General features: G+C 47.2%; 1 protein-coding gene across 1 annotated transcript in view; it reads left to right on the forward strand.

Annotated features, from left to right (window-relative positions):
• Positions 1 to 17,516, forward strand: part of SLC17A9 (solute carrier family 17 member 9) — a 39,338-nt gene extending 21,822 nt beyond the window's left edge. The window contains exons 7-13 of the mRNA XM_063147014.1: positions 3,376 to 3,472; positions 6,654 to 6,741; positions 8,547 to 8,581; positions 10,141 to 10,256; positions 10,946 to 11,001; positions 13,153 to 13,182; positions 15,338 to 17,516. Coding sequence (XP_063003084.1) covers positions 3,376 to 3,472; positions 6,654 to 6,741; positions 8,547 to 8,581; positions 10,141 to 10,256; positions 10,946 to 11,001; positions 13,153 to 13,182; positions 15,338 to 15,501 — 586 coding nt within the window. The 3' untranslated portion in view covers positions 15,502 to 17,516. The remainder of the gene's footprint in view (positions 1 to 3,375; positions 3,473 to 6,653; positions 6,742 to 8,546; positions 8,582 to 10,140; positions 10,257 to 10,945; positions 11,002 to 13,152; positions 13,183 to 15,337) is intronic.
• The last annotated feature ends 477 nt before the right edge of the window (positions 17,517 to 17,993 follow it).

Consider the following 17,993-nt stretch of genomic DNA (forward strand, 5'->3'; position numbering starts at 1 on the left):
TTGAATTTTGTATATTGTGGTTTTAATTGTAAACTGCGCAGACAGCCTCAGCTGTTGGGCAGTATAAATATGTAATAAATAAATAAAATAACCTGAAGTTGACTCCAACACAGCATTTCCCAGAAATGTAACCATCCCTGCACATGCTCAGTAACTCTGGAAAGGAGAGTTGCAGCTGGGCCTGCTGCCCAGCTCCAGATATTGTGCCTCTCGCCCCTAAGGTCCACACAAAATGTGTCTCTTAGACTTTTGTGTACCTATGGACTTCTCTCTCCATGCACTGAGTCTACCCATGGAGGGGAATGTATGAACAGGGCATACTTTTACACAGCTTCCACCTGCATAAATTGTGTCTTTTGATTCTTTTTCAATCCTGACCACAGCTGGTGGTGGTTGGTCACAAAATCTTAAGGCTCTGCTTTAGTTGTTTTTGAGTTTTTTTTGCTTTTAAAAATAAGTTTCTGGACCTTATGATAGATCAGATGTGTTTTGAAAATATAAATGTGTGTCAGAAGTGGCAACATGGTCTTCCCTAGGATACACCCTGATTGCCTATCAGCGGTCCGTACTTTTCTTCCTGCATCTACGCAGATGCCGTTCATTCACTCTCTGGGCCTGTTCAGACAACACACTAAGCCATGGTTAGGTAGGGTGACCCTATGGAAAGGAGGACAGGGCTCCTGTATCTTTAACACTTGCATAGAAAAGGGAATTTCAGCAGGTGTCATTTGTATATATGGAGAACCTGGTGAAATTCCCTCTTCATCACAACAGTTAAAGGTGCAGGAGCCCTGTCCTCCTTTTCATATGGTCACTTTAGATTAGGCTGCCAACCCTTTTTCAGCAAACAGTGAGCAGGTTTAAACCGTGGGCATGTATTCCAGGGTTAGGAATAGTTCACACAGCATGCTAAGCCATAATGTTTAGCTCAAAATGCTTAACCACTGTGGCTTAGTGTGTTGTCTGAACAGGGTCTATCTCTCTCTCCACACACACACAAATTAATTGATGAACTGTGACTATCTCCCTCTCTGCTTTCCTCATTGGACCCCAAATCCTGTGCCTTGAGTGTTTGACCATCTAGCAATCCCAGTATCGTCCACTCCACCTCCCTTACCGGCCACTGGGGTCCCTGCTCCCCTTGATGTTTATTTTCATGCTTAAGATTGTTTAATTGTCTTCGATGGCTGCTCAGTGCTTTGGAACTCTCTTCCCTGGGAAGCTAGACTGGCTCCCTCCTTGATGGGCTTTCGGAAGCAGGCTAAAACTTGTTTGTTCCAGCAGGCCTTTGGGGAATAATCTGGCCCTCCATCTATGTTAATGACTTGTAATTTTGTTGTGTATTTTAAACATGGTTTTTTTTTACATTTATTTTCCTAGGTTTTAAAATGTATGTTTTAAACTTTGTAAGACCACCTTGAGGCCCAGTATTGGGCAAAAGGCGGGATATAAATAACAACAACAACAACTTTTTTATTATTAATTAGGAAGCAGGCCTGCTGTGAAGTGAAGCGCTGCCCTCCAGCGCCATCTTTATTTGAGTTCAAATGAGTGGTTTTGTATTTTGGAGCTCAGACCTTCTCCTCTGCCTTGTACTTTGGTTCTTGGCCAAGTTACCTTTCTTTTAGGCTGTTGCTAGACGAGGACTTAGCCCGGTGTGAGGCCCGGGCTCCCTGCTGTGCATCCAGGTGACGCACAGGTGATCCCGGGGTCAGGCCAGGCGAAGTCCTCCCTTGACCCGGGATAAGCGGATCTGCTTATGGCCTGGCTTTTCCGCAGCCTCGGGCTGAGGCCGGGGCTGCGGAAAGTCTAGCGACTTCCGTGGCTTTTCCCGGCTGCTCACTTATTTGCAAGTAGCCGGGAGAAGCCACGCACTGGGCACAGCATTCCATAGGAGCGCTGTGCCCATCGGGTCAGGGGGGGGAATCACGGGGGGGGGGGAGATGAGGGCCGGGGGAAAGAGCAGACCCGGCAGGAGAGATGAGGGGGGAAGAAGAACGGGGACGGGCATGGCGGACGGGGGGGAAGAAGAATGGGGACGGGCATGGCAGGTGGGGACAGGGCATGGCAGACGGGGACGGCATGGCGAGCGGGGGGAGGACGGGTGAGCGAGCGGGCAGGGGGGGCATCAGATATTGTGGGGGGGAAATCAAGGGCGGGGGAACGGGGAACCCTTTATTTTTTTAAAAAAACTACTTACTTTTCCGTTGGTGCGCTCCTGCGCACATGGCCCTTTAAGCTGAAAAAAACTGGAGCACGCGACGGGGCTTTCCTTTACCCCATCGTGTGTTTACGTCTAGCTAGGGGCGACAGTGCGCGCTAGCTGCAGCGCAGCCTAGTCCCGACTCCCCACCGGATTATCTGGTAGGTCTAGCAAGGCCCTTAGTCTCTACAGTTTACCTTCTGGGAAATGAGTGCTTTCCAACTGGCCATGCTCCCCCCCCCATGGCAGCCATTTTATGCGTGGCCAAGCCCACCTGCCCCGGCAGCCATTTTGCAAGAGCGCCCACAATGCTCTCTCAAAATGCCAAAAGTGCCCAGCTGCTGAAAAGCTTTGGGCTGCAGTGTCTCTTACACAGAAGTCTTTCACATTGCCCTATGACCTGATCCCCTTTTCACTAGAGATGTGAGGGACCGAATGCAGGATCTTCCATGTGCAAAGCATGTGCTCTACCACTGAGCTGAGGCCCTTCAGGAGTTCCTCTTGTGTGGGTTCTTTGAAGTGTTTTGTGTGATGTTTATGCATATAAAGCCAGTGTGGTGTAGTGGCTAGAGTGTTGGACTGAGAGTCGGGAGATCCGGGTTCTAGTCCCCACTCGGCCATGGGAACCCACTGGGTGACTTTGGGCCAGTCACACACTCTCAGCCCAACCCACCTCACAGGGCTGTTGTTGTGAGGATAGAATGGAGAGGAGGAGGATTATGTATGCTGCCTCGGGTTCCTTGGAAGAAAAAAGGTGGAATCATAGAATCATAGAATAGCAGAGTTGGACGGGACCTACAAGGCCATCGAGTCCAACCCCCTGCTCAATGCAGGAATCCACCCTAAAGCATCCCTGACAGAAGGTTGTCCAGCTGCCTCTTGAAGGCCTCTAGTGTGGGAGAGCCCACCACCTCCCTAGGTAACTGGTTCCATTGTCGTACTGCTCTAACAGTCAGGAAGTTTCTCCTGATGTCCAGCCGGAATCTGGCTTCCTTTAACTTGAGCTCGTTATCCCGTGTCCTGCACTCTGGGAGGATTGAGAAGAGATCCTGGCCCTCCTCTGTGTGACAAGCTTTTAATATAAATGCAATAATAAAATAAATAATAAAAAAATATACCCTGATGATCGGCCGTGCCTACCTAACCATGAATTTTCCCATGTGTGCCGCCAGGGCCGTGATCATAGCCCAGCTGTGTGCAGCCAGCACCTTTTTCACCCTGCTCTCCTGGCTCCCGACTTTCTTCACGGAAACGTTTCCTGATTCAAAAGTAAGCTGGTGTCGCGTCCGAAAAGGGGAAGCAAAAGGCAGTCGGGGGGTTGTGATTGCCACCCCCACCCCCGGGCATAGATATGGCTTCCTGCTCCCGACAGAACGGCCAGGTGCCCATCTGACCATCCCGCCAGCCCTATCTGATGTTCCTAGGCAGTCAAGCAAGATTTATTTATTTATTATTTCCTGTACTTTTAAACCGATCAATAACCAAAGATCTCCGGACGGTTTGCAGCACAGTAAAAACGTACAGCACAAACGGGAAAGCAAAACACAAAAACGGTGCAGGCTAAAATAAATAAATAAATATTGTGGTTTTACATTGAGGTTTAAATTTCCATATTTTATACTTTTAAGCTGTACTTTACGGCTTTAACTTTTGTGAACTGCCCAGAGAGCTTCGGCTATTGGGCAGTACGGAACTAAATAAATAATAAATACCGGGCGGCATCTGCCACTTCTAGTTTCCGTTAATATTTATTATAAGCATTGGCTTTTATCCAATATTAGTTTAACGGAAGTCCCATTCATGTCCATGGATCTGCTCAAAGTAGGACTTACGTTGGATACCACCAGCTTCCCCTGGGTCCATTCTTATTGGCTGCAAGCTCTCCCAGGTGTTCTCCTTTTTTGTTAATTCCTTGCACTGCAAGAAGAGGCAATTTTCTGACTACATGCAAACTTCATGCATTTATGGTTGCATTCGCTTTGGACTCGATGGCCTTATAGAGCCCTTCCAACTCTACTATTCTATGATTCTATGGTGCTTGTACAAGCATAGAATCACAGAATAGTAGAGTTGGAAGGGTCCTGTAAGGCCATCTAGTCCAACCCCCTGCTCAATGCAGGAATCCACCCTAAAGGATATCTGACAGATGGCTGTATAGGTGCATCTTGAATGCCTCTAGGGTGGGAGAACCCACAACCTCCCTAGGTCACTGGTTCCATTCCTGACGTCTAGATGGAACCTGGCTTCCTGTAACTTGAGCATCACGTATGTCTGTGTGTATCCTGCTATGTACTTCCATCAATGTCACTAGCCATCTGGTCACGTATAGAAGTCTAGTAAAACTGTTTGCTGATGTCTTACGGAGGAAGCTACACCTGGCACCTGGCAGTTACTTAATTACTGTTGGTAAATAAAGCAGGAATAGAGAGGCGATGTGTTTAAATCTTTGGTCGGAAGGCTCAATATGGTGAAATTGCACCACCTGCTGATTACACAGGCACATGACGCATGAATTGTGCCTACCTTAGGAACGTAGGAAGCTACATTGTACTGACTCTGAGCCAGACCATTGGTCAATGTAGCCCAGTATTGCTTTTTGGCTCATCGTTTTTAAAGTTGTGGTGGTGGTTTTAAATGTATGTATATATTGCATGTTTTTGTGGTTTTTTAAAAATATATACGTATTATTTTTAAGTGTTTTTATCTCATGTGAACCTCCCAGAAAGCTTTGGCTATGGGGCGGTATACAAATGCAATAAATAAAAATAAATAAATAAAAATATTGTCGACACTGACTGGCAGCAACGGCTGTCCAGGGTTTCAGGCAGGATCCTTTCCATGCCCTACCTGGGGAAGACAGGGATTGAACTGGTGACTTCATGCATGCAGAACCGCCCCTTACAAATGGGTGTTTCTCAGCATCTAAGTCATTTATTTATTAACAGTATTTGTATACCGCTACCCATCCATTGGAGCGGTGAACAACAAAAAGAATAAAAGAATAAAAACACCGTAATTAAAAAAAAATGCAGTTTTTAGAAGAACTAAGTTCTGAGAAAAACTCTGTTACTGATAAAACTACAGCCGGTCATTCAGGGAAAGCTTCCTGGAACAACAATGTTTTCAGGAGGCCCCGGAAGCAATACAATGTTGGCGCCTGCCTGACCTCCAGAGGCAGGGAATTCTGTAGGAAGGGGGCCACTACACTGAAGGCTCTTCTCCTGGTGGACTCCAATCAGACCATAGGTCCATGTGGAACCACCGGGAACATGCCTTTGGAAAGCCTCCGTCCATACGCAGGGGCCCGAATCAGGGCTGGCTCAAGATATTTTTCTGCCTGTGGCAAAAGATGAGATTGCTTCCCCTTATGTTCAGTCCAAAATGCCAGCTGGATTGGCTGTCGAATCTTTCTTTGATATGAAGATGGGACAGTGTTCTCCATTGCGTCTGAAGGCAGCAGCCTAACAGCTAGAGGCAGTTGGAGGCAGCTGGACAACCATCTGTCAGGGATGCTTTAGGGTGGATTCCTGCATTGAGCAGGGGGTTGGACTAGATGGCCTTGTAGGCCCCTTCCAACTCTGCTATTCTATGATTCTATGAACTTAGGAAGATCAGGCAGGCCGCGTGGCACATAGAGCTGTCTCATCCAATACCTTGCTGCCATCTCCCCACATCTGCTGCCTGAGGCGGCTGTCTCACTCTACCTCATGGTAGGGCTGGCCCCAGCCCAAACACCCACAGTGGCTCAGTTCAGACAACACGTTAGTCAATGCAGTGTGAAAACTCCATTCAGCGGTTGAGTTTTTAGGGGGTACTCCCCACACATGTTCTAAGTCCACTGTTGTGTGACTGTGGGCTGTCGTGGAGTTGAGCAAAATCAATCGTGATGTTTGATTGACAGTTCCTCTGCCCTCTCTCCTCCCTGGACCTCTTGAGGGTATCCCATCAGCCATTGCTGCGAAAAAACAACCCTGGTGGCTCTCCTAAAGCGGCACTCGCTCCTTTCACCACTCTTGCCAAGGAATTCTGTAGCCAGTGGGAAAAGTCAACTAAATGCAACGGAAAACTCCACGGAGCCCTCCACACGACACGCAACACAACCGTTGTCCAGGAACTCTCCTCTGCACAACATAGATATTCTGCGTGGAGTGTTTTCTCAATGGTGGTGTAAACCTTCTACCACAGAGTTCTAAAACCACCATTGAGAAATGTGTAGAGAGTACTAGATCAATGATCTGATTTGGTAGATATTAGCTTCCAATGTTCCTTTGTCAGCATGACACCATCCCAGGAAACATGTGGCATGCAGGCAATGCAATCTCAGATCATAGCGTGGTGGCCATTTATTTATAGCTGTCTAGTGTTGATTCATATCTAGTCCAGTTCTCTCTAGCCTTTTGCTAGTAAAGTAGCTGTTTGGGTAATGCGCATTTTTCTGTGCTTCTTTCAGGGATGGATATTTAATGTAGTCCCGTGGCTGGTGGCCATCCCAACGAGTTTGTTCAGTGGATTCCTTTCTGACCGATGCATCAATCAAGGTAATTGGTAGTGCTGTGCAGAAAAATCGAATTATTCAATTTTCAGCAGCGTGTATGTGTGGTGGTGGGAATGAAAACTCTGGCAAAAGAGGCCGGGAGAGGTGAGAATTTCGGAGAATTCTGTGGTTGTGTAGCCACCATGGTTAGGAATGTTTCACATGACATGCTAAGCCATGATGTTTAGCTCAAGATGCATAACCACTGTGGCTTAGCATATCATCTGAACAGGATCTATATAAACATGTTAGTAGCAACATGGACCATTCTTCATTTTAAGACCTAACTGCATCTTAATGGCGGCTTGCTCTCAAATGAGCCTCAGGCGGCCCTGCTTCATGTTTTCCCACCCACTGGATGTGCAGGGGGTGATTACACATGACAGGGCCTTCTCTGTGATGGCACCAATATTATTATTATTATTATTATTATTATTATTATTTATTTATTTATTTATTTATTTATTTATATAGCACCATCAATGTACGATGGAATTCCTTACCTAGGAAGGTTCACCTTCCTTCCATCTTGCTGCCCTTCAGGCAATTCTCTTCCAGGGGGCTTTTGAAGCCTAGAAAACCTTTAAACTTGCCCCATTACTGTTTTGAGGACTCTGGTATTTTTTGAGTGTTTTGAAATCTGAAGTTGTATGTTGGACCTGGCCCAACTGTAGGTGACCATATGAAAAGGAGGACAGGGCTCCTGTATCTTTAATATTTGCATAGAAAAGGAAATTTCAGCAGGTGTCATTTGTGTGCGTAGAGCACCTAGTGAAATCCCCTCTTCATCACAACAGGTAAAGCTGCAGGAGCTATACTAGAGTGACCAGATACAAAAGAGGGCAGCTTTAACTGTTGTGATGAATTTATTTTATTTATTTATTTATTTATTTATTTATTACATTTCTATACCGCCCAATAGCCGGAGCTCTCTGGGCTGTTCACAAAAATTAAAACCATTCAAAGTATAAAACAACAGTATAAAACCATAATATAAAATACAATATAAAAGCTCAACCAGATAAAAACAGCAGCAGTGCAAAATTACAAATTTAAAACACCATGTTAAAATGTATTTATAGATTGTTAAAATGTTGGGAGAATAAAAAGGTCTTCACCTGGCGTCTAAAAGCATATAATGTAGGTGCCAAGCGAACCTCCTTAGGGAGCTCATTCCACAGCCGGGGTGCCAGAGCAGAGAAGGCCCTCTTCCTGGTAGAAGGCCCTCCTGACACCTGCTGAAATTCCCTTTTCTATGCAACTGTTAAAATACAGGAGCTCTGTGCTCCTTTCCATAGGGTCACCCTACCCAACTGAGTCCTTCAGGATTCTTCAGATGGCCACACCTTCTTCCCCTGGCCCCACCCCTGTTCTCCTGGCCACTGATCATTTATTGGCCAAGATTTCCAGCTTTTGTGTAGCTTTCCCCTCCATTCTAAGAGATTGAGATGCCTCCCCTAAGGCTGAGTTACCTGTAGGACGAGGTTTAAGCTAGAATATGCTAGTATCTTTGGTAATGTTGGCCCCTTTGGCCTCATCCACTTCTGAGACCTTCTCCGACAAGGAGTTCAGCTCCCGGGATGAAGAAGGTTCAACACGTACATAGTCCTCTCCAACTCCAACTTACATAGATTGTAAGCCTATGCGGCAGGGTCTTGCTATTTACTGTTTTACTCTGTACAGCACCATGTACATTGATGGTGCTATATAAATAAATAATAATAATAATAATAATAATACAAGAACCTATGATGCCTCTGATGATCTCGGTTCTCAGCATTCCTTGACTGTCTGTCTTTCTGCTTCCAGGATATAAAGCGATCACCGTTCGCAAGTTTATGCAGGTGAGAGAAGAACTTGGATGTTCTACAGGTGGGGCCAGTGGTGTTATGTCTCCACCTGTGAGCAGATCTGTGAGGACATTGTTCTTGGCATGAGAGCCATGGTGGTGGAGTTAGTAGCCAGCATGTCCGACATGGGTCAGGAAGACATGGGTTGAAATCCCTGCTCAGCTGTAAAACTCATGGGGTAATCTGGGACTTATCACGTATGTCTCTCGTTGGCCTACCTTGTAGGGTTGTTGTGAGGTTAAAAATAGTGCTGGTGGTGGTGGGGAGAGAATAAACCATGTTACCCCAAGCACCTTTGTGTGATTCTGTGGATGTTTATGAGGCAGTATGTCTCAGTGAACTCAACGACACTTATTTCCAAGTAAGAATACACAGGATTGGCCAGGTGGCCTGCCCCATCACTCAGAATTAGGAATGCTGGAGAAATCTGCACTGCAGTCAAATAAGTTCAGATTTCTAGGAATCCGACCTGCAGATTCTGCAGTGGACCGGCTTTCCCCGAGTCACATGGATTCCACAGACTTGCGAAGCCTCCCCACTTTTTTGTTTTTTAACTCTCTGGAATTTTGTGTAAATTTAGTTGTAGAAAAATGCATCAAATCCCCCCCCCCAAAAAAAAGCCACTGGCAGAAAATGCACGTTTTTCAATTAGGTGAAAGCATGAAAATGCACATTGTGGAGGGGGGATTTACATGTGGGGTTTTTTTTCATGCATTTTCGCAAGTGCGAATGTGCGTAAATTTGGGTAATGGGGAAAAATGTGGTTCCGCCAATGAGCTGACAATGGAGTAGAAGGCACCTGACAATCCAGGCAATGTAGACGGAGTGGATTTTATATGATTTGTCCATCCCTACAGTGGATTCTTGGGGCTGATAGTGGTAACGGAATGGTCAGGTGATACTGAATCTGCTGTATAAAGGTAGCCATCCCACTATCATCCCACTACCATGTTACTCCACTTCTGAAATCTCTTCATTGGCTTCCAATTCATCTCAGAGTCCAAAATAAGCTTCTCCTGTTGACTTTCAAAGCTTGCCACAGTCTAGCTCCTTCCTATCTTTCTTCTCACATCTCACACTATTGCCCCACTTGTGCTCTTCGCTCATCGAATGCCATGTTTCTTACCCACCCAAGGGTCTCTACTTCTCTTGCTCGGCTTCGTCCGTTTTCTCTCGCTGCCCTTTACGCCTGGAATTCTCTTCCAGAACATTTGCGAACCACAAGTTCAATCACCGTTTTGAAAGCTGAGCTCAAAACTTTTCTCTTTTCTAAAGCTTTTAGAACTTGATTTTGACCTTACTTTTATACTGTTATTTTTACTCTCCTCTGTGCCTGTCTGGTGCATTCCCTTCCCTTTCTTATTGTTTTATTATGATTTTATTAGAATGTAAGCCTATGCAGTAGGGTCTTCTTCTTTTATTGTTTTACTCTGTACAGCACCATGTACATTGATGGTGCTATATAAATAAATAAATAAATAAATAAATAAATAAATAAATAAATAAAACCACAGTTAGCTAAATCTTATATTTCCTTTCCCTTCTTCTCTGAGTTCGTTGGCTCAGGTGTATCCAGCATCTTCGCCTTGGGCATAGGCTACACCTCCAGTTTTTGCCGAGCGGTTGTGTTCGCATCTGCCTGCATTGGATTTCAGACCTTCAACCACAGGTAGTAGCACGTTCTCTTAAATGAATGGCTCCTATAGAATCCCGTGCGAGTGTGGCACCGGCGAGCCAGGGGGCTTGGCAGGTGAACTTGGATGGAGGAGCACTGACTTCAGTTCTCTGCTCAGCCATGAATGGGCCGCCTAGATTCAGGAAAGTCAATATCCCTTTGCCTAACCCACAAGGTCGTTGTAAGGATGTTTGTTGCACGGCATTCCTTGGGGAAGGAGGTGATGAATAGTGGCTTTCTTTCTAATTAAGCCCACGTCCTTCTATAGTGCAGTGGTATTCAAGGAAGGAAGGAAGGAACCTCTCGTGCAAGCACTGAGTCATTACTGACTCTTGGAGGGACGCCAGCTTTCGCTGATGTTTTCTTGGCAGGCCTTATAGCGGGGTGGTTTGCCGTTGCCTTCCCCGGCCGTTATTACCTTTTCCCCCAGCTAACTGGGTACTCATTTTACCGACCTCGGGAGGATGGAAGGCTGAGTCGACCCGAGCCAGCTGCCTGAAACCAGCTTCTGCTGGGATCGCACTCAGGCCATGGGGAGAGTTTCAGCTGTAGAAACTGCTGCTTTACCGCTCTGCGCCACACGAGGCACTTTTCAAAAATTAGCAGTCTGAATAACTGCTTCCTTTCTCTAGCCTTGCTCTTAATTCCTGAACTTGTAACTTTTTTTTTTTCCTCCTGAACAGTGGGATCTCGGTCAATATACAGGATCTGGCTCCTTCATGTGCCGGCTTATTGTTTGGTGAGGATAAATGATTCCCTCCTTTTGTATTCAACCAGAACAAATAACTCATTTATGCAAGCATGGAACGAAGTGCTGAGGCACATGGGCCAGACTGCGCTCTCCATGGTTTTATTTACTTACTTACTTACAGGCTCAGTTCAGACAGCATGTTAGTCAACGCAGTGTGAAAACTCCATTTGATGGTTGAGTTTTTAAGGGGTGCTCCCCACCCAACGTGTTCTCACTCCATTGTTGTGTGACTGTGGGTTCTTGTGGAGTTGAGTAAAAGTCAACATGCCATTTGATTGACAGTTCCTCAGCTCTCTCTCCTCTCCCGGTCCTCCTGACGGTATCCCATCAGCCATTGCTGCAAAAAAACCCCAATCCTTGCAGCTCTCCTAGAGCGGCACTCGCTCCTTTCACTGCTCTTGCCAGGGAACTCCGTAGCCAGTGGGAAAAGTCAACTCAATGCAATGGAAAACTCAATCGAGCACAACACGCCACACAACGGTTGTGCAGGAACTCTTCTCTGCACAGTGTGGATATTCAGCGTGGAGTGTTTCTCCAAAAAAACCTCCACCATTGCATGGAGATTTCCCTCTGTTGAGAAGTGTGTTGTCTGAACTGAGCCCCTGTATTTTTACCCTGCTCTTCAGCCCCAAAGGCTCCCAGGGCAGCTTGCAAAACTAAACAATGAGACCATTCCTGCTGTCAGGCTTACAGCCTAAAAGACACGACACAAAAGGGAAAGGGTTGGGAGGGAAGGAGGGGGGGGGGAAGCAGCAGCAGAACTCAGGTACCGGTTCTTACAGTGAAACAAGCTCCCTGCCGCTGTTTCTTCTCTGGCCAATGTGTGGGGGCCGGGCTAGTGTCCTCCCAGTGAGCCTTCATTCTCTGGCTGATAGTTTAGGCCAGATTCTGCAGTCCCAGGGATCATGATATATGTAAGAATTCTACCAAGCCCAATTTTTCTTAATCTTGGAGGGCTTGACACACAGCACTTATGCCCTTAAACTTTCTTTACCTACACCAGCAGCCAATCAGAGTAGATCAAAGATGACAAGGTTAAGGGGTAAATTAATCCATGTTAAGCAACCGTGAGCGTGTGCTCTCTGTGAGTCATGTGCACCTGCTCTCTGCATGTGGCGGTCTGGATTACTCAAGCTGTCTTGTCGGATGTTGATGGATGGCCGGAGGTGAATGGTGTTGCCTTGAAGACTTACCTCTCAGCTTCATTTCTTTTTATATCGCCTTCTGGGAGGCACTTGCGTGGATGGAGCTAGGAAGGGTGGGTGTGTTGAGGGTTGAACACCATCGGTTTTGGGAGCACCGGGTGGCAATGGAGGTAGCAGGAGGCTAAAGTCGTTCAGGGAAGGCTTTGCTAAAGAAGGGCTTCTCTTCTCAATCCTCCCAGAGTGCAGGACACGGAATAACGGGCTCAAGTTAAAGGAAGCCAGATTCCGGCTGGACATCAGGAAAAACTTCCTGACTGTTAGAGCAGTACGACAATGGAATCAGTTACCTGGGGAGGTTGTGGGCTCTCCCACACTAGAGTCCTTCAAAAGGCAGCTGGACAACCATCTGCCAGGGATGCTTTAGGGTGGATTCCTGCATTGAGCAGGGGGTTGGACTCGATGGCCTTGTAGGCCCCTTCCAACTCTGCTATTCTATGATTCTATGATTCTAAGGGATCCTTGAAAAAAGGACTTGATGGAGAAGTAGGCTGATAGACAGAGCGGGAGAGGCCTGGCCTGAAGTATGGGAGAAGAGGGAATAGTAGGTGGGATTGGGCAGGCTCCAATGCTGCCCTTCTGTGGGCAGCTCAGGCTACCCGCAGCGGCACATGCTCAGCCAGACCCGGTTACTGGCAGCCACGTTGTAGCAGTTCCATGCACAAGCACTGAAATGAGCCGAAACACATATTTCCGGAAGGGGTGTGGCCTGCCCTTTCCAGAAATGAGCGTTTCCAATCATATTGGCACTTCCCTTGGAAGCGCCACATCAGAGCCCCCAGCGGTAGGGGCTGTGTGCCCACCGTGGCGGGCAGGGCTGGGCAGCTTTGACCCTTCACTCTGTATGGAGAGAGAACTGCAAACAAGGGGCACGGAATTGAAAGCATCAGAGGATTCTTTGGAGTCATGCCGTGGCTTCCTTCTTTTCTCTCCGCAGGTGTGGCAAACACTGGTGGAGCCTTATTAGGTAAGTGATTGTCCGTGGCGCAAGGGAACTCACAGGACTGCAGTGGGCACACTTTTGGATTCGTGGGAACATGGACATTATCTTCCCCCGCTCCCCTTCTTAGACTTCCCTGCTCCCTCTGCATTTAGCTGCAATTCTCAAATTAGTTGCGGGGGGGGGGGGGGGCGGGGATTGAATTCTCCCAACAGCAATATATGGTTCCCTCTTGTAATGCAGTGTATTTTGTGGTGGCTTGGTTCTGAATGGGCAGTGAAGACCCACTAGCGGTACCTAAGACCAGCTCCTAGCAAACTGTTACAACAGTAGGGTGACCTATGGAAATCCTGGCCAATAAATGATCAGTGGCCAGGAGAACAGGGGTGGGGCCAGGAGAAGAAGGTGTGGCCATCTGGAGAATCCTGAAGGACTTGGTTGGGTAGGGTGACCCTATGGAAAGGAGCACAGGACTCCTGTATTTTAACGGTTGCATAGAAAAGGGAATTTCAGCTGGTGTCATTTGTATGCAGGCTGCACCTGTTGGTATTTCTGCTTCATCACAACAGTTAAAGCTGCAGGGCCTATACTAGAGTAACCAGATACAAAAGAGGGCAGGGCTCCTGCAGCTTTAGCTGTTGTGATGAAGAGGGGATTTCACCAGGTGCTCTGCACATACAAATCTCACGTGCTGAAATTCCCTTTTCTTTACAACTGTTAAAGATACAGGAGCCCAGTCCTCCTTTCCATATGGTCACCCTATAACAACAGGTTTGTTGATACAGATCAGTTAGGAATGATGGAGGAATCCGTTTAGGGGAGCCTTACTCAACCTGGGGCGCTCCAGATGTGTTGGACTACAACTCCCAGAATGCCCCAGCAGCTGGCTGGGGCATTCTGGGAGTTGTAGTCCAACACATCTGGAGCGCTCCAGGTTGAGGAAGGCTGGTTTAGGGGATGGAGCTTGGCTTGATCATCTGTGAATTGGCCTGATTCGGCATGTGAAGCATCGGGCCATCTTGTGGATCTTCCAGGGGAGCAGGGGAGGAGGGGAATCGCAGGCATAAATAATGCAGTTTGTGCAAAATCGTGGCCGTAAATGGTCTAATTTGCGCAAATCACACCATTTACAGCTGCAATTTTGTGAAAATTGCGCTATTCACACCTGCGATTTTGCACAAACAAATTTGGTAGAGTTCTTGGGTTTCAGGAAGCGTCACACAGCGCAGCTGAGCTCTCAAATGGAAGTTGAGCCTGGACCGTCGGGCCCAAGAAAGTCCAGATTTCCTCCCGACAGACAAACCAATACCGCTGCCAGAATATCTGGACTCTGCTTGAGGGAGTGGCTATGTAGATGGTCATGATGAGTGTCCATCCTTCAAAACATACCACTATATCACTGGTTATTGCTCAGAAATTGGTTCACTCACCACATTAGTCCTCCACGAAGAGCGTATTCACACTACAAACTTAACATTGGTTCATCGAGCCTTCCTTCACCCCAGGGGATTCTGGGAATTGTGGTTCTGTGAGGACAGCTAGTGACCTCTAACAAACAATCCTAGCAGTTGAATTAAAGGGGTCCTGGGAGTTGTAGTCCAACACATCTGGCGCGCCCCAGGTTGAGGAAGGCTGGTTTAGGGGATGGAGCTTGGCTTGATCATCTGTGAATTGGCCTGATTCGCCATGTGAAGCATCGGGCCATCTTGTGGATCTTCCAGGGGAGCAGGGGAGGAGGGGAATCCTTACCTTTTGCAATGCCCCCCTTAGCTGCTGTTTTTGGAAGGCTACGGGAGGCTTGTGTACATTATTTGACTAAAATCTGGTGGGATGGAGTTGTGGATTTCATTACGTAGCCCATCTACCTGATTTGCACAGTCCTCAGCATCCTAACCAAACTACATTCCCCAGGCTTCCTTGGGGAGGAAGCCACGAGCTGAATTTGTGCCAATTAGGTTCAAGTTTGTAGTGTAGATGTAGATAGATCTAAATTGATAACTGATTGGAGCAGAGGGTAGTTCTGCCATCCCCAAACCTAGCGCCCTAGTAGATGTGTTGGGCTACAACTCCCATAATCCCCATTGAGCATGATGGTGGGCGGTGATGGAAGTTGTATTCCAAGTTAAGGAAGGCTGGACTGTTAGTATGGCATGCTAAAAGCTTCCTTCCTCTCTGCACACAGGTGTCGTTTGTGTGTACTTCGCTGGACATCTGATCGAAAGCACTGGTTCTTGGGTATCTGTTTTCCATCTCGTGGCAATGGTGAACGCCTTCGGGCTTTGTACGTTTCTGGTCTTTGGCAAAGCCCAAAGAGTGGACACAAACACTGCCCTCGTAGACCTATAAGCTGATCCCTGGGCCAGATCAGGCAAGCACCAAAAGGCATCAGAGTCAAAACACCGGAACTTAACCTAGACACCGAAATAATTTTATTAGCTGTGGAATGAAGGAAGTCCACACCTTCACAAACTGATTCTATGGGGCATTGAGCCCCCTGCTGGCCTTTCCAAACTCCATTTTGTTGGTGCAGCATTTCACCCGTTTTGCTGCTGACCTGCAAGATGGTCACGCTGTGCTGTTGGCAGACTTTGGTTCCTTTTTCTATTGGGATAATGTTGTTTAAATGTCAAAGAATCACCAAAAAAACCCACCGCACTTCACCAGATGTAGCTCATTGGTCCCTTTTCTTGGAAGCAGGAAGAACTTGGACTGACTCCGTCCGTAAGAAAGAGGATTTATTTTCTGCCACCGTCCTTGAGGTTGCACTTGAAACATGTGAAAACAGGAGGGTTCCCCCCACCCACCCCGTACTTATGATTTTAATGTTCTGTTTCAGAGCCCCTGAAGCCATTGCTGTGAATTTCCCATCCATACAAACATGCCTGAAACTCCTTTGAGTTTTCTCAGCTGTAACTTGGAGATGTCCAGATGATGGCTTTATGTGTGCAATAATTACTTGGGTTTTTGTTATTCAGTGGTACCTCTGGCCCAGGGATGTTCCACCTTTGGCTCTTGGGGGCTTGGTCTGCCTCCATGGGCCTTGCTCCCTGGATCCTCAACCTTCACTGCTATTGGAGCAGCTACCGGGAGCTTGGGGAGGAGACATGGAGAGAAGTCCCTGCTGTTATTTCCAATCACAGTTCAGAGATAACAGTAGGAATTCTCCGTGCTGCTGCTTCCTTTCCCAGTTGGGGAGGGTTCCGTTTGGTGGCAGTGGGGAGAGAGATTATGCTTCATTTGGACTTCCCTAGCTAGAGAAATGCCAGACAACAGTGCAGTTGAACAAGCCCAACTCCCCTTTGCTCCTATGCTGAGAGGGACTTGGCTGACCCTGTTTCCCCCAGTGGGGAAGCCACAGGATGAGCAAAACAGTGTGCAGCGAAGCCTGGTCCACAGCTGAAGCCCCAGGAGGAAGAGCCACGTGGTGCTTCGGCCAGGGAGCAAGTGGCGTCTAGTGGACGCATACCCATGCCCACACCCGCACACACTGTGTATTTTCAGAGTCAAGTTCTATTTTATTTTATTGTTCTCTGGAGGCTGTGTTTTACTGTTATATCACACGAGCACCAGAGTGCTGATCTGGCCATTTACAAAAGCCAGTAGAGAAAAAAATAAAATAAAAAATGGCAAGCGCTACGAACACTTTAGATGTAACCCTATTGAGAATTTACTTGAGGATTGCATGAAGACCAAAAATGCTGTTCCAGGATTGTGTTATAGAAAAGACACGGTAAACCAGCTTAGATTGCCTGTCCTCGTGCCCATCCAAAGACTCCGAGGCAGAAGCATCAACATTTAGAAAGCACAGATCCATGTGGGCCCGTAGAGTGACTTATGGACCCAGCGGAGCAAAGAATCTCTATGCATTCCCACCAGAACTGTTGAACAACGTGGAAGGATGAGCTCATACGGGGCTTATGGGAAACAGGCCGTCTGTTCCCAGCCTAGATCAAAGTTCATGTGAAAGACGGGTTGGAATAAATCAAGGGAGAAGTGTCTTGCATTTTGGGAACTGTGTCTCTAGCTTAATGAAAACCCTCTTTATGCCTCCACCCTTTAAAAGAAATTATATCTCCAAGTCTGTCAGGTTGTATTTTTCCTCCAGTGCCTAAATTACTGTGAATGGTAACAGAACCAGTCCTTAACTCAGCCACTTGTGCCTTAGCCTTCGTTGGAATGAGTAAAAGCCAGATGTACAAAAGGACTGGTTTAGAGGTCAGGTTCTGTAGGTTGAGGGTCACTGAACAACAATGGGAAGGGTTCTGCAGGCAGCCTGGGATTACATTTGTGTAGCCTGGATTTCAAAGCCTTAAGTCTTTCTCCCTTTCTACACCATACCAGTGTAGCGGGAGGGATGGGGGAGGATCTCACAAGGTCCTCCCCTTAGTCCACATGCAGGTGCGACATCCTGGGAGAATCGGGTTTTTCCAGGGAGTACTTCTCCCTGGGAAAACCCGTTCTTGTCCCTCCTTCCTCCCGGGGGTCCCTGTGCATCATTTGAATGCAAAGGGACTCAGCTGTGACAAGCCCAGATTTTTGGGCTGGTGTAGAAAATGCCTTTCTGTGGTTCCTTGGGATCATATTCACTACTTCCTTGAATGTTCCAGGAACTAACAGAGAAGCAGCTTATGCACCTCTCAGCACTCAAGAAGAGACAGGGTTGTAGAGCCGCCTAAGGCCGAGCGAAGTGTTACGATAAATGTGCTGCTGCTGCTGAAAATGTTAGCTGCGTGTCTAGTTCCTCCATCACGAGATTAAAGATGGCCGCCGGCGGGGGGAAACTTATGCCGCATACCGCCGTACTCAGTTTGGGGAAACTATCCATGCAAAGAACTGCA

Source organism: Elgaria multicarinata, chromosome 1, assembly GCF_023053635.1.
Source record: "Elgaria multicarinata webbii isolate HBS135686 ecotype San Diego chromosome 1, rElgMul1.1.pri, whole genome shotgun sequence".
Lineage (NCBI taxonomy): Eukaryota > Metazoa > Chordata > Lepidosauria > Squamata > Anguidae > Elgaria > Elgaria multicarinata.